At 39.9% G+C, this 12,599-nt stretch overlaps 1 protein-coding gene across 13 annotated transcripts in view; it reads right to left on the bottom strand.

The window, feature by feature from the left end:
* Window positions 1–449: 449 nt before the first annotated feature.
* TENM3 (teneurin transmembrane protein 3) overlaps window positions 450–12,599 on the bottom strand; it is a 416,806-nt gene continuing 404,656 nt past the window's right edge. For 11 of the 13 annotated variants that reach the window (XM_075091186.1, XM_075091189.1, XM_075091190.1 and 8 more), the window contains 3 exons: window positions 10,310–11,921; window positions 7,466–7,596; window positions 450–4,071 (listed from right to left, as the gene is read on the bottom strand). In XM_075091186.1, the coding sequence (XP_074947287.1) occupies window positions 3,316–4,071; window positions 7,466–7,596; window positions 10,310–11,921 (2,499 nt within the window). In that variant the 3' untranslated portion in view covers window positions 450–3,315. The remainder of the gene's footprint in view (window positions 4,072–7,465; window positions 7,597–10,309; window positions 11,922–12,599) is intronic. The other 2 variants (XM_075091200.1, XM_075091198.1) reach the window with 1 other exon arrangement.

Raw genomic sequence — 12,599 nt, 5'->3', positions numbered from 1 at the left:
GTCAGCAGTTTCTGCAAAGTGGGTCTAAACGGAGACTGAAGGATCTTTTCTGTGTATATATGTAACTACCAGTGCCAACCTAATCATTTATAATCAAATACTTCTTTGTCATATTCTTACTCAGGAGGACATGGGAGGAAATGGTTCTAAGAGATGTTTTTGTTCTTTGGCTTTTCCTTATCTATGAAAGATTTGGCTTTGTGACATATATTTAATGTTGTCTCTAAAGTAGGCCACCTGAGAGATCCCATGGAGTAATTCACTTTGCTGAGTTAGCAGACAAGGCCATTGGACAGAGTCAAGAAAGACACTGCCAACTGTGACGCAAATGAATCAATACCAGTGCAAGTAGATCAGTTTGCTTCTTCCGATACAATGAGAAAAGCAGTAGCACAGATGCAATATCTGACAGATTTAAAAAACCCGATATAAACACACACACACACACACACATTGGGTTGGCTTTTATTGGAAAGCCTAGATGCAATCTATAGTTATCAATTTGTGGAAAATTCAGGACACATATAAAGTTAAGAAGGCAAATTAAAAGAACAATACAAATCAGACGAAATATACATCTCAAAATATCAGGATAGCATTTTGACTGGCATTGCCTAAAATATTTAGAATCTCCTTTTTTTTTTTTTGTAATATGCTGCTTTTATTTATACAGATTTTTTTTCTTTAAAAAGATCTTTTGTTTATATATTCCCCAAGGTCACTATTTCCTGCAGGAGCATGTCCAGATCACAAGTCTTTTTTAGCAAGAAATAGGCTCATTATACCTACTAACAAGACCACTAATTGGCTTGATTTGACTTCATCTAAAATGATCACCAACAGATACTATAATTTGTTGTTTATTGGTGCCAGAACAAAGGAGAAGGAACTGGTATGCGTCAAGTAGAAGATATATTTCATTGTTGACATGTTATACAAGCTTTTCATATTCAAACAGAACAGAAACATTTGACATAATTTAGAATATGAGCCTATTTCAACAGAGAGCACTTACAGCATGCTAAATACAGTGCTGTGGAAGAGCCACCCAACAGAACTGCAAACACCTAGCATTTTACATCTTTAAAAAGAATACGTAGATCAATGACACGCCTCTGGGGTCTGACATATCCTCTCTAAATTTAGGGCCCTCAAGACTTCAAGGGTAAAAATACTAACAACTAATCTGTGCTTTCATTCTAATAGATGATTAGCATTCATTATATGTGTAATTAGTTCTGTATGCTCTACCAAATACATACATACAGTAATAGCACTGATACTGTAGATTCGGTAGCGACTTGGCTGGGAGAAAGTCAAATCTGTTTATCAAACAATCCTAATGTGCAATTTAGAGTATGTAATACCATAGACTCTCAGAATACAAAGCAGTTAGAAAACTATTTTTATTACATCCACTTGAACCATTCATAGTTAAGACACGTTCACTTACTATGTTTCGTCATTATAATACATGGATAGAAATACTGTGTATATTTCAATGAACATCAAAAAACCCCAATTTTTTCTCATCTTAAAAATATTTATTTTTGTGGCTGAATTTAGTGCTCATGAGAGTAAAGCTCTAAGAATGGTTTCAGCCAAGATGCAGAACAGATGCCATAGATGCCACCACAGGCTTCCTGTAAGGAACCAGCTGCACACTTCGGTTCTGTCCTGCAGCAAATATACTGGGCCTTGGAGCAGAGCATGCCAAATCTATGCAGTAGTGTGGAGATGCAGACTAGGCACTACATCTGGACCTTCATCACCATCCCCAGGTTCAGCGTTCACAGTAATGGGATTTGATCTGCCAGCTGAAGGCCAGGAGATGAACCTACTGAAGAGCCTGCCTGCCTAAAGAGCAATTCTGTAGCATCAGGTCAGAGGTACGCTTCTTCTATCCGGAGTTACAACATCTAAAAGAGCTGTACTATACAGAAGACAAAGTTGACATAACTGGATGAAACTACATCATTTCTTCTTCTTCTTCTACATACAATTGCCAAGCACCTGAGACACTATTCTCTCCATTGTGAAACAAAGCTTCTAAAAAAACAACAGAAACCCCACCTGGTATGAATAAATGTCCATTTATTACGTTAGGGCTGGAAAAAGACAAGGAAAACCCAACCTATTAAAGTCTTCCATCATAATAAACGAGACTGATTTGGTTACTGTGCCTTCTAAGAATGACTGATGAAGTGGCACTGGCCTGGGTGACAGGAGAGGTACGGGAGGGGAAGGAGCTGCGGTCTGATTCAGGCAGCCACTTCGGAGTGTCCCATCCTATCAGCAGAGTGATAGATGCACAGCTTTAGACCTAATACAAAAATATTAACACTTTTGGACATTAGTCATCACTGTTATATCTCTACAATATAATCCTTTATACTGTACAGCTATAACATAAAAGGTGCAATTCCTTTTTCTTTAAAAAAATCACACACAGCACATGTTTTTATCATTTTATTTTTTAAGTATAAACTTTTTTAAACACTTTACATAAATTAACTCCTCTGAGACTAATATTTGATGTACAGTAAATTGTAATTCATATAAAAATCCATAAACAACTTGTCTCACATAATTTACAAAAAAATCAGGGTTTCCTTTGCTTATCTGCAACAAGGATTTTACTTGCCATTTCCCCCCCAAGGCAAACCATGTCAGCATTGTAAAATCCATTATTAAATTCCCATGGTAGCATAAGTCACTTGTGCCAATGTCCTTTTAGAAAGCAGCACAGTTTAAAGCAGTTGGGTTGTCTATAAACAGTAATTTTTGCCCCACGTTTTAAAATTAACAGATACATACCACATCCTATGCAGTGAGAAAGAGAGAGAGAGAAAGACAGAGAGAGAGAGAGACAGAGAAAGAGAGAGACTACTTCTTGTAAGCAAAGGTCAACAATTCAGTAATATTTGGAAACACTGTATGGGTCTGTATCGTAATTAAATACAGTGCCTCAAAGGAACAGCCAGCCTGTTGCAAAATTTGTAGGCCTTTTTCTTTTCGTTTTTCTTCTTTTAATACTTTTCAGTCCAACTTGAGTGCAGCGATATGCATATGTAAACATATTCTTTAAAGCAGATCACCTTTAAGGTCATTGAGAAAAAAAAAGTTTTGTCATTAGCAGTATCATTCTTCTGGAAGGCGCTCTTCGTTACAGAGTCTGTTCTGATTGTGCTACAGAAAAAATCTGAGCAAAGATGTAAGCTTAGGCTCAAGTAGTAATGCAGCAAAACAGTTTGGTCTCCTTTTTAGAAGACACTGGTACACAGTCTCTTTGGCAGCCTGAGCTAAGCCAGTGTGTTACCTCTTTCCTATCTCACTTTGTCTGAGGAACTGTATGTTGTTAGCGCTGTCTGCTAATTCTGGATATTGCTCCACAGAGAGTACATAGTACCCATCGTATCCTTGTACCTTTCCAGCACTTAGCAACTGCCTCTTTTCTCCTTCTGTCCACAACCTGGCGCCTTCCTCTCCATCTCTTACTCTCTGTTGTTCTCTGGCCCAGGCACTGGAAAGAGCTCTTTGCCTGGCTTGCTCCAGTATTCGGGCCTTTTCCTCATCAAGTGTCATGCCGTAGCGGACATGAAGTGCTAAAGCACCATATTGCATTTCCACATCAGCAAACCTGCGAGTCCTGCCATTTACCACAGTGGTGGACTGGGAAACAGTGACGTTGATGCCGTTCTCCAGGGCCTTCCGCCCACTTGTCAGCCTAAGCGTCCCAAGGTCACTCTCGGGGGAGGTGGTCTTGATAAAATAGTGTGTGTCCTTTCCCTCAACGGTGAAATGCAAGTTTTCTAGGTAGTAGGCATTGTTCAGAACCGCTGCCACTTTTATGCAGTCCTCATTCGCAATGTTGAGCACGTTTGTTTGCACTTTGCCTTGATTGACAGCAAGCATCACTCCTTTCCCAATCAGAGACTTCACAGTAGCAAACCACAGCCATGACTTCTCTCCACTGGATTTCCGTCTGCTGACCTGCACCTCTGCCATCTTTCCCAGGGAAAGGAAAGCCTTTGCTTGTCTCGCCACTTGTTGTTGCACTCCAGAAATTGGCTGTAAACAAGAACAGACAGAAGTTTTACCAGCCATCTGTAGCCTTCTAGATGCCAAACAGCCAGGCTTTCTTGGTGTGCTGCCCATGGACGACAACAGGATATGCCACAACTGACAGTGCCAAGGAGTTAATTAAATCTACATACTGCTTGTTCTGCTGAGTTACAAGACTATTTTGTTTGATAATGTTCAGTTCTTTTTTCTCTTTGTCTCCCTGAGAACCTGCACAAAAGTAAGATTTAACTTCAGAGGCTACTTACTGGGCTGCACAGGACAGACCTTTGCAACGCTAATACTTAATATGGGGTAAGCGCTATCTTACTGCACTGTCATCTCATCCTCTGAGCTTGTTTAACTATGATTCCTCTCTACCATGGCTCCATCCAAATTGAGGACATTTTTACAGGTCACGAAGCTGTGCACTTTAGAACAGGAACAAGCCTTCCTTTATGCTGAGTCAGGAGGCTGCAGTCTGAGACCAAACTGCAGGGAGGCTCTGGTAACCCCTCAAGCTGCTAAGGAAGGGGGGGAGGAAATCAAACTGTAATGACAGTCTTGACATTGAAAGAGAAGGAAGCAAATGGTACAGAGCAAAGGGGTGGAATCTTGGGGACTGAGGCCTTGCAAATAATTGCAGAAACTGATAAAAAGGGGTGTGTGAAAAAGCTGCAGCCAATTCAGTTGTGTGAGCTTCCATTTCCCTCCAAGTATCAGCATGCTGCCCAAAAGAGACAAACAGCTTCTCTCCCCAGAATCTCAGAGGGGGGCAGTCCTGAATACAGCAGAGTGCTTTGTTGACAGCTAGCAAAGAGAAGGGGCAAGGAATGAAAAGAACAAATGGGCAGGTCTAAAATATGCCTACTTGGTTGTTCATGTTTTACCGTACCTGGGGCGCTCTCAGTGAAAAGGTAGACGTGCTATAAAGGGGAGAAAATAAGAGGGGCAATTGTGAGGCGCAAAAGCACAAGATGGAAAAGCTACGATAGGAGAACCTGTTTAAAAAGTTGGCTTAACTGTGAAGAGCTATGTGTGGCCCAGTATGCCTGATGGACTCTTGGTGAAGAAAGAGCATAGCTGGGGAACGGGACCTGACAGCATAACTGCCGTGGTTAGCCAGAACAGCTAGAAGGGCGGGAGCAGCTAGCAGGAATGGTTAGCTAGCGCAGGTAGGAAGTGGGGCAGCTAACATGGGGTCAACTGTGGATGGGGTAAGACCTGACAACTGCGCAGAATAGGCACATCTTATCTGTCTAACCCTGGGTCTTAGCAGCTACAAGCTGTGAATGAGCTAGTATTGATGGGGGTGGGGAACAGACAGCTGCCCTAGCAGTTGTATCAGCAGGAAACAGAGAGAAAGACTTAAATAGCTTTGGCTGCACTTTTGAAAAGGAGCACTTAGCTTCTGTAGATGATCCAGTTTATCTTCCAATTGACCCCTTCTCCCTTCAGTAAAATACTGTTTAACCCACTTGATTCATTGCTGACAAACGAGGCAAACGCCTGTTTAGTTTTCCCGAATTTCTGGATGGGAGACCAAGCAAGAGTCATTAACAGAATTCTCCAACCTTAATTCAGCCTTGCTGCTAATCAAAGCCTGGCAAAAGGTTTGCAAAGGCTTCTCTGCTCTGCCATGAGGACGGCTTTCTGGAGGGGACAGTTCCCAAGGGAATTACGAATTGACTGGGACTCTCAACTCCTCTTGAATGTGGCAGATTCCTGTCTGCACTTGCTAACAAGTATGGATTTCAGCTGTTGTAAATCCTACATGAAAGCTATTGAGCACAAAATATATTCTAGACAGCATGCCCATCAGAGAGAGCAGCAAAATGCTACAGCAACTTCATAATGACAAAGTTTGTTTATTTTTAACATGTATCCTCAGAGCACTGAAGCAAAACCTCAGAGCTCAGTAAAGCTCACTCACTCCAGAATGTTTCAAAATACTAAGTGGTTTGTGTGTTTACTTCCGGCTACTTGTTCACCAGTGAATATCATAGTCACAGCCTCTTCCTGCCTGAGAATTTTGAATCTTTGTGTTCCTCCCACTTCTCTCTGTCATGTCACATGCCCCTGGCACTCCTCACGTTGCTGAGCTCTTTCGTGAAGATTTATGACAACTAGCTGTCTGCTCTCATCTCTTTGACCACCTTTGACCAAAAGACTGGTTCTTTTCCTGGTGCACCTTTGCTGGTGTTAGTGGATAATTGCATTCTTGAGCCTCTGAGATCTAAATTAACAACCTCTGATAGTTCTTCACAGCCATGCCGTATGACAGGTCTCTTAGCTCCTGATACAACAACCTTGCCTGGAGTACTTGCAATGCTCCTCCTTCACTGCTTCTGCTGTTCATGGGAAACACTAATCTCATGCTGTGCTCTAAGGTCTTCCCCCATTACGCAATCCCTGGCTATTAAAAAATATATATATACAGTGGGTCTCTCTTCATGCATGCAAAATTAGCTTGCATATGCTCCCCTCTCCTGGGCCACCCTTCTAATGATTTTTTGTCTAAATTAAGTTATACGGTTCTTCAAGATCACATCCTCTTTTAATCTCGTAAAGTTCTCTATCACAATTCTTGTAAAAAGAGATCTGGTTTTGACTGCTCACTAAGGGATTACCTATTTTACTGTCTCTTAACACTTCCTTCTTAACTGAGAATTGTAGGATTTTTCAAGGGCATAGGTCTTCAATTGTTGACTAAGTTTGATTTGTAAATATAATTTTCTTAAATAGCAGATTTAGATTTTAACTTCACATTTATTTCTTCCACAATTTAAAACTGTAGCAGGTTTTCAGGACTGAAGTTCATTTTTTTCCTCCCAAAGAACTTCATAAGCACATGGAATTTTGGTTTTATGTAATGTAATGGGTTTTACCTCAGGTAATTTCATTTTCAATATTTTATCTTTACATATAAAACATGGTTAATATTAAAGAGAAGTAAAATTGTAGTGGTGCCTGGTATGCATAATTTATATCACCTGTTCTTCTGTTTATTTCACAGTCTAATTTTTACTACAGTGTTCAGTTTCTGCCTTCAGGCAGAGTGTTAAGTACAAATCTAATCTCTGTAGTTTCTACTATGAAACTTAGACATCTTTAAAGGGTCTCAAACTCCTTCTCATTGATTGTTGTCTTTCTGCGTTATTATTGCTGAAAGCAAACAAAAGCTTATTTAAAATGGTACCTAAATTAGCAAATCTGTCAGAAAACCCACCATCTATGATTTCTCAAATTCTTTTGAAGCTAGATAAAAATTAGAGGTTTGAAAAGCACTGTTCAGATTTAACTTAGCAAGTAACCCTGTCAGGATTATCCATGCCTAAATAAGACCTGAATAGAAGGGAGCATTCTGTCTTGTCCCATTTATATGTTTGGTTTTGTTTCTTACTGGTATGTCCTCCCATTGCTGGCTCTTGACGAGTTCATAAGAAGGTTCTGTTAAATCAAATTTCGGAACAGGGAAACCAGGAATGGCGTTGTGCAGATGGAAGCCGAATGTCACCAGCCAGCTGTTAACATCTGAAAGAGAATGATTAAAAAAAAAGTATTAGAATTGTTCTATGTTTTGCAATCATACATTTTTACATGGAATAGTTTTTGGCATAGTTGATTTCCTTCTGTAACATGAAAATTACTCAACAGTCTTCGTTTTGATATGGATGAATTTTGTACTACACCTGGAACAGCAAGCCTGTGCCATAAACTTGAAGTTATAAACTTACAAGAAGACTTCTGTTCTGTGTAAGAATTGCACTATGCTAATTTGAAAGGCATGGCAGGTTTCAGCAATTCTGAAGGCCTTGGTGACTTCCAGAACAACTGTAGGAGCACAACTACAGTGAGATTTCCTTCTAATATAACCTAAACTAATTGGGATTTCGTGGTCAGGCTGCACAGCGTCTATGTCGCACCTTCATCATCAATAGTTTAAAACAAAGCAAGAAAGAAAAAGTACTGCAGAGAACATCCTGCCCTTTTATTACGTATGTGTTATTGTACTGTCTCCCAACTACTCCTGAAATAACACCTATGCAGTCAATTACCTTTTACATGATTTGGCAGATATTTTATATTGATTCAAGAGAAATCTCACCATCTTCGAGATGAAGTCGGACTGATGAAATTAAAAGCTAATGAAATATATTACAGTTGCATCAGTAAGCAGACAGAATACTAAGTTAGCATTAGATAACATTATTTATGATACATTTTATGTTCTGTTAAAAATAAATAAATTAGGGATGCCAACAATTAATTAGTTCACAACTCCTGGGCAAGAATGGGCGCTCTACCTTGCTTCTGTCTTTCTACCCTATCTTTCACAAATACTAAGCTCAGCAGAAGTTGGCAGAGTGCTCCTTACCAAGTCTAGTAGTCTTCATTTAAGAAAACCCCAAATAAATGGAACACGGAATCAGATTTTTCCAAATGTGAAAAGAATAAAATAATATTTACCTTAAAATAATATCTAACCTTTCCAGATAAATGATGTGCCTCATGAGGCTCTGCATCTAAAACTACCAGTCAGCCAAATTACTCATTGTAATAACCTTACATGAGCAGCGTGTCTATGTATTCCATACATCAAAGATGTTAAGAAAATAACTAAAACTGTATTTTGAGGGCCATTTTTGAACAAAGTGCATCATCTTCACTGCCACATAGAATCTGATTGCAACTGCATCCCCTACAGCACATGCTGCTAAAAGAGGATGGATTTAAAGGTCTGTTATTATCCTTGCTCCCAGGCAGCCTGTTAGCGACCCTGTTAATAGCTGCTGTTTGTTAAATTAATGCAAACCCACTTGATTCCCAGGATGTTTTTCTGAGTGGTAGTTTCACAACTCGTAAGTAAGTGGGGCTGAGCCCCTCCTGTAGTCTGGCACTGTGTAAAATATTTCAATTATTTACATCTATTCAAATATAAAAATTCAAATGTATCTGAGCAATGCATTTTTCAGAAACTTGTGGTGATGTGCAATCAGATTTTTTTGTATGTAGAATAATGGAAAACACTACACATCACCAACTCTAGACCCCCCCAAAAGCATGTAGGTTCCCTAAGAATTCAGTTATACAAGAAGTGGCATGTTAGCAGCTCTTTGTTGCCGGAAGAAAAATTCATGCTCCTTTTTCTATATCCTACTCCTGCCGTGCCCCTGGCTGTGTACTCATTACTTTGTGCTGGCCCTGGAGCTTATTGGACTTGTCTTTCTTAGCCAAATTACATTAGTAGCCTTGCAAAAACCTACCCTGGAAAATATCAGCCAACTTCCAGTTAATATTTGCTGCCATGTTAATGACTTAAATTGTTCACAGAAAGACCCCTTGCTACCTTACAGTCTCACTCCCTCTTGTCTTTGGTCTTTCTGGTCCATCAATATGCGCTTTTTACTGCTCAGTAGCCCAGGGCCATGAAGAAGCCTGACTCTAATGCACATGTAAGGAGATTCTCATGAACGGTCTTGAGGCATTCTTAATCTTGTACTGGCTCAAGGACTCTATTTTTTCATTATAAGAGCACTGGATAATGTGTAACAGTATTGGAAGGAGAACCTAGGTCTCCTCTTTCCTTTCCACTGAGATCTCTACCTGAGGTATCTTCAGTCAGTGGGAGAGGAAGAGTCAGTTTCCACTGGTACTCCAAAATGTACTTTGCAAAACCCAACCCCTCTGTATACTGAGATGCTCTGAATTATCTTTTTGGGTCAACAGTCCAATAATACAGTTCCATAAGGACACTGTAGGGCACGAGGTTTAGGTTTAGCTACCTAAACCCAAAAGCTAATAATGGCCTCTGGATCTTAATGTCTTACGCAGGTACCTAAATCAATGTCTTAAGCTAGATGAGATATTTTCAAGACCTCCCATTTGCTATCTCCCTATTCCTGATAAGTGTGTTTGTTATAATTATTGTCATTGCTAAGTGCTTAATGCTTCCTCATAAAGAACTTTTCCAAATAGGACATACTTCACCAAAATTGTGAATTCCAGTGTAAATTGGATGTCCGTAGGTCCAGCACCCCCGAGTTAAAATCACTTGTTGATCTGGTTCTGAATGCCAAGTACTTTCCTGAACAATTATCTTCCCTGAGAGTTTCTTTACTAACCTTCCCCAGACAATATCCTCAGCATATAACACAGATAATCAGGTTCCAGGTCATGAGACCACAGAAATGTAAATTTTTGAGGAAGTGGGAGACAGTCTTGCAATTAAGTACCCTTCTTTTACCTGTGATATAATCCTTCACATCGTGTATTTTACTGGCTGGGTTGTTATTTCTAAACATGTACAAATTAAAAGGAGCTGGATCCTTCCCAATTCTCTTCCAGATTTCGATATCAGGTGTTGTCCAGCGGCCTGCCAGGATGTCATAATCTCTTTCTCCGAAGTGGACTAGCTTGGTCAGTGGGTCGTATAAGCCTCCGTGGAATCCTATTACCAGCTGGAAGTCAAGGTTAGAGTCGAAATAGATCTCTCCGTAAGCAGTGTATTGAATTTGTTTAAGCATGAGACCATTGCTACTGAAAACAGCCAGTGGTGTCCCCGTATTGTCTGATGCAATGTAAAACTCATCTCCACTGCTAATTTCCATGGCAAAAAGGTGTCCTTGTAGATCATAGTAAAGAGATGTGATCTCAGAACTTGAATGGTTGTATACATGAGTTATCCTGGTTGGGTAAGTAAGGTCTGCGTAAAAAAACTGGAGATGCTGTCCAAGGCTAGTTTTACTGGAAACTCGTCGTCCAAGTCCATCATAACGGTAAATCACTGTCCACCCGCTGCCTTTGCTATAAACTCGAGTAAGAAGGCCCTTTGAACTGTATTCAAAGATTTCAGTACCCCTCTGGCGCAGAAATCCATCTTCATCTAATCGGTACTGAACATCACCTAGTCGAGTTATTCTGTCCCTCAGGTCATAGCGAAGTGGTGTCAAACGGGCACTGCTACTGGGGTTGAGCAAGTGGAGGTTGCCATTCAGGTCATAGTTGTATCGCCACATTATTTTTTCATTCAGATAAACTGTCTGGAGCTGGCCATCTACATCATATTCGTAAGCATATTTCGTGGTGTTGGCAAACGGCCCGATCTTAATTTCTCTTTTTGTCACTCGTCCCATGTTATCATACTGAATTGTAATCCAATACATTAATGACCGAAATATTTCATATTGAATTTCCTTGATGCGGCCGTGTGCATCAAAGTGTTTTGTGTAGGTCATTACAGCTGTCGAAATGATCTGGTTAATATCATAATATATAACTCCAAATTTTCCAAATTGTTCAACTTTGCCAGAGATATCATCAAACTGGTAGAGATCAATAGGCAATGGGGTTTCATTGATGACACCCTGCATGCTAGTCACTCGGAAGCTATTGTCGTAGCTGTAGTCAAATCGGGCATTTACCATTCCGTCTTCGCTAAAGCGGAAAATCTGTCTGTCAATCAATGGGCCAATTTGCCTGTATCTAATGGTGCAGATAAAACCATCACTTTGGAGGTTTACTGTTTTCAGCACTCCTGCTGTCTCATCATAAGTAAAACTAACTCTTGTACTATCATATAAAATTTCTGAGAGCTTGGTCTGCCGTCTGTACTTGAATAATACTCTTCGGCTTGTCCCCAGGAAAGCAGTTTGAAGGAGCTGCCCTTCTTCATTGTAGTCCATTATAACAGAAGCATTACTTTCCGGGGGGTTGTATATATTCCGGAAATAGCCAATGGAGCGGATAGTCTGCATGGTATGACGAGCAACACTGGGCATGGTGACAGCAGAAAGCCGATCCAACAAATCATATTCAAAGATATACTGCCGTTGGCTATGAAGCAGAAGAACCATTGACTGAAAATTAAGAACAGATTTTTACCATGTGACAAATGGTGGAGTACCCCCCCCGTATACTGATGCTATTTCTTCACAAAAATGTGACATTCCCACTTGCGAAAATTATCTCCTCTTTAATTGAGTTATCCTTGACCTTACATGTTGTTAACATCTCCCTGCCTAATTTACTTGGATGCTTAATTGTAAGGGGTTCTGTAATTAGTAGTTCCACATTCATAATTTGCTACTTGTTATGACTGTATCACTCTTTTATCAAGCACTCACAGCTAAACAGCAGATTGTCAATGGATTCAGATAAGTCATGTTTAATATGGGAAGAAGTAAAACTGTCTTAGAGCCATTAACTCACGAGGAGAACAACATATGGGAGATACAATTTCTTCCCTACAATTAGAGATGATTTTGGAGAATTTGAAGAGCTTGAGATCCCTTAATACTGTGTTCTTGTTCTGTAAGGTTTTAAGACATAGGCAAGACAATTGTTTGATTATTCATATCAAAAGGAGCTACCTGGAATTATTCTGACATTTTTCTGGTGTGTGGCTATTATGTATCATAGGTCTTAATTAAATTACATCTGCAGTGACTAGTAAGCAGTACTTGCTGAGCCACAGCTTCAACAGAAATGTATTTAAACCCAAGAGAGAAATGGATTCTCGTTTTGCATAGCAGGTG

This window comes from Phalacrocorax aristotelis, chromosome 4 (assembly GCF_949628215.1).
Source record: "Phalacrocorax aristotelis chromosome 4, bGulAri2.1, whole genome shotgun sequence".
NCBI classification, from domain to species: domain Eukaryota; kingdom Metazoa; phylum Chordata; class Aves; order Suliformes; family Phalacrocoracidae; genus Phalacrocorax; species Phalacrocorax aristotelis.
This window is presented reverse-complemented; position numbering and strand designations above follow the sequence as displayed.